The sequence below is a fragment of the Paracoccidioides lutzii genome, assembly GCF_000150705.2.
Source record: "Paracoccidioides lutzii Pb01 unplaced genomic scaffold supercont2.5, whole genome shotgun sequence".
Lineage (NCBI taxonomy): Eukaryota > Fungi > Ascomycota > Eurotiomycetes > Onygenales > Ajellomycetaceae > Paracoccidioides > Paracoccidioides lutzii.
In genome coordinates this window covers 62174-65851 of record NW_015440951.1, presented here as the reverse complement: position 1 = coordinate 65851, position 3678 = coordinate 62174, and the positions used below count along the sequence as shown (strand labels likewise).

At 42.0% G+C, this 3678-nt stretch overlaps 1 protein-coding gene across 1 annotated transcript; it reads right to left on the bottom strand.

The window, feature by feature from the left end:
- Positions 1-1254: 1254 nt before the first annotated feature.
- On the bottom strand, positions 1255-3402 carry PAAG_02208 (hypothetical protein; the record flags this gene model as incomplete). Its single annotated transcript, XM_015844571.1, has 7 exons — positions 1255-1892; positions 1949-2115; positions 2244-2522; positions 2611-2696; positions 2780-2852; positions 3023-3033; positions 3148-3402. 7 exons carry the CDS (start codon positions 3400-3402, stop codon positions 1255-1257), a joined length of 1509 nt encoding a protein of 502 aa, XP_015701619.1.
- Positions 3403-3678: the final 276 nt, after the last annotated feature.

The following is a 3678-nucleotide window of genomic DNA, read 5'->3' as shown; positions in this document are numbered from 1 at the left end:
TGTATTCTTGAAAACATCTGTTATCTTCTTTTAATTTAATTTTTTTTCTATGATCAAAGCGTTACGGCGCAGCTGCTTATATATGAATTAAGATTGATCTGTCTCACTACACTCTAAAGGTTAATTCATTCTAACCTCAATCATATTCAATTGCTTATGTTGATTCAATCTGATCTTCAATTATATCTGCTTCAAAGATTGATCTGATCTGTTTCTTAATCAGTTCTATATATTCAGCTGCTTATTTATTTTTCATTCTAATTCTCAGTTTAGTATTCTCATCACAGCTGCCTAGTTAGATAAATGAATTGAAGCTGTTGTCTTGTTATTATTCTAACTCTAGTTGAGCTATAATATAAAGTTTTCAAAACATTTACTTTTTCTTAAATTCTTGCTGTAATTCAGTGATGCAGTTTACATGAAACATTTTATATCTCAGATAAAAGAAGAAGGAAAAGTAGTGTGTGAAAGACTCTTTAAAAAAAGAATAAGCTATCCAGGCCATAACCTGTTGAATGTCTGAAGTGGTTGTATTGATAGCCTATCTCAGGGATGTTATATACTACTATGCAGTGTGCTAGTCCATAATAGAAAGCCTAGGCTCCAACAAATTGACACAAAACAGGATGATGACATAAGCACATTATTTTGGGTTTAACTAATGACGTCAGTGCCTCAGATCTCTGTTCATTGTTGGAGATTCTACATATTGGGATAGTCTTGACTTGTCAGCTCGCTGTTGATTGAAACATTACAAAACCACCAGGATTAACTGTGACAATTAAATGCTCAAATGTTCATATTTTCTTTCTCTTAACAATACGCCTATCTCCAATCATACCCTTCCATTCATGCATTACAGTATTGTTGTGTCCTCAAACGCGCCAGGGGAAAAGAGGTGTGAGGGGTTGATTCCGCTGTTCCCACCAACCACAGCTATTGTGGTGTTTTGAGTAATATGTTCAGGATAGTTCACTACAAGCAGCTCACTAAGCTTGAAGTCACAGAAGACAGACGATATGCCACTAAATTGAATGCAAAAACACTACATTCCAGAAGGGCAGTTTCAGCACCAGGCAGACAGTAAAGTACCTTGAAAGAGTTAACATTTTGCAGTCTTAACATTAAAAATGTACAAACCTTCTCTAAGAAAAGACATCTACAAATTTCTGTGATATATGTTAATACACATGTATTTAATACCTTTCCATGTTATCTTTCTGTCAACCTCATCTCTCAATCCTGAATGAAAATTCATCCCAAGTGCTCTGCTTCCACTGATACCCTTACCCCTTTACTATCATCCCTTCCACACCCCTTCAGCCGCCCTTCCCGGCACGCACAATTAGCTGCAGAACCATCGTATCCTATCTCAGATCTACCATCATCGCCTCTCCCTTGTTCCAACAGTCTATCTACCCCATCTCCTCTTCCCTCCTCTTCCACTCTCCGCTGCGCAATCCACCTCCTCCAATACGGGTACACCACTACACTTAATCCGCCGAACAAAACAAAGCATGCACATATCGATCCGCCAATGATATCATAATACTCACCCGCAGTCTCCACGCCATCCCAGAATCTCCCTTTTACCTCTGTGCTGTTGAGGATTAGGGTGAGCAATTGAAGAATGCCGATCACTAGGGCCACGATCACGGTGAGGCAGGTTAAAACAATGGAGTAGTAGAGGAAAGCAATTGGGTTGCGTGGGTTACGGGTTGGCCGAGTTCCTGTCCACTCCGTCGTCGTCGTCGTCGTGGTCGTGGTGTTCTCTAATTGCTGTAACTGAGAAGAAGGGAGCGAGAGTTTTGGTTGGAGAAAGTTTTTCGCTGGTTGGATGTACAGGGATAGCATTAATGCGCCGTCCATGGTGTCTATGAGGCACATTCCGGCTGTATCGGGCAGTATGTTTCAGCGCGCGCCTTCCATCAAGTTGTTGGTAAATGACTATCAGAAAAAGTGAACTTGCCAGTGAAAAGAATTGGGAAGATGAGAATCAGCCATATACTCGTCCCGCGAGCGCCTTGAATAGAAGCGATTCCTAAGAGCGCAATTTCAGATGAGGTATCGAAGCCCAGGCCGAAGAGCACTCCCAGAGGGTACATCTTCCATGGTCTGTTAATTATAAATCAGTTTACGTATAACATTGAAGAAGGGGAGAAAGAACAAAAATCACTTCCAGAAAAGCACTCAGAAACGCCGTCCTTAGACGAATTATCAGCAAGGAGACGTTCAAAACCCACCGATCAATAATCTTAAACATCTGCTTCAACACCCTGAACAAAACGCCGCCTCCCTCAATCTTCCACATCTCATCCTCCTCGCCTTGTGTCAAATTTAGTACTTTCTTCATCTGCTGCACGAGCTTATACAAAATATACGCATTCATGATACCGAGCAGTATCAAGAAGGCAGAACTGACTGAACTACCGATGACGCTGCCGACTTTGCTATACTTGTCGAATTTGGAAGAGACAGCCGCAGCGGTTCCCGCAACAACAATGGATGTGATTATTACAACGCTGCATATAGGGGAGGTTAAAATTGCAATATACAAAATATAGAAAATCGAATGATTGCTCAAGGTGAGAGAAAGGTAATTGGACTTACGATGAATGCCCTAGGGAGAAATACGTCCCGACAGTGACTGGTCTTTGTCCCGTTGCCAGAAGACGTCGAGTCATGAGGTCGATGGCCTGTAGATTTGTTAAAGGGCGGAGAATTGAATATATATAGCTATGCTGGGTTAGGTACTTCATTGCTCAATAATTTAACATACCGAGATATGATCCGCATCGAGTGCATGCCTCAGACCAAGGGTGTATGACAGAACAGATGTAGAAACCAGAGATCTATTACATCGGCCATTGTATTAGCATTTGTATCGATTGCGAAGCTTTTTCAACTTTAATATTTATTTGAACTGCCCTCAACCCCCCAAAAATTTCTTATACAAATCCCGAAAAGCCCTTTTATTTCAAATCATATTCGTACTTCAACATAGAAAACATAAATCACTTACGAATTGAACCTCTGTATCATTCTCCCCCAAGGAAGAACCCGTTAACCAAACTTCTTTGCATTCCAACTCCACTTAAAAACTTCTGTATTCCAATTCTTTCCCGAGAAAGGGCCAATAAAACATACCAATACGATACCGACCGCTACCCATACCAATGCGTTAACCCCAGCAATCAACAATATAATTGCCAGAGCCGGCAGTGGGATCTTCCGCAAGCCCGGCACGCGGCTGTGTGAACGCCTCGCTTTACGAAGCAGGGTGCTCTTGAGGCTAAGTTCATTGTTCCCTGATTCTTCTTCCTCTTCAACTTCCTCATATCCTAGTTCATAGAGACGAGAGGGTAGAGCCGAGGTCGCCGTCACCACTGTCGGCTCTGGCATATTTGGTATATTATGAGGTACGGAAGAGGCGGGACGGGAGTATCGGCGTGCGACTCACGAGTGGGGAAGTTCACAAGTCGAAAAAAGCAAAAAACAAAAAAGGCGTAATTATGGAACAGGGCATTTGCATGCTAGTATTCGAGTAAATCCACCTAATTATGCTTAAAAGTCGAGAGTAATAGAGGGGACTTCCCAGCAACCCAATCGCGACTCGAAATAAATATACCCTCGCGAAATTACTGCTTTGCTTACGGAAGGTGGGTCAACGCCAAGGCT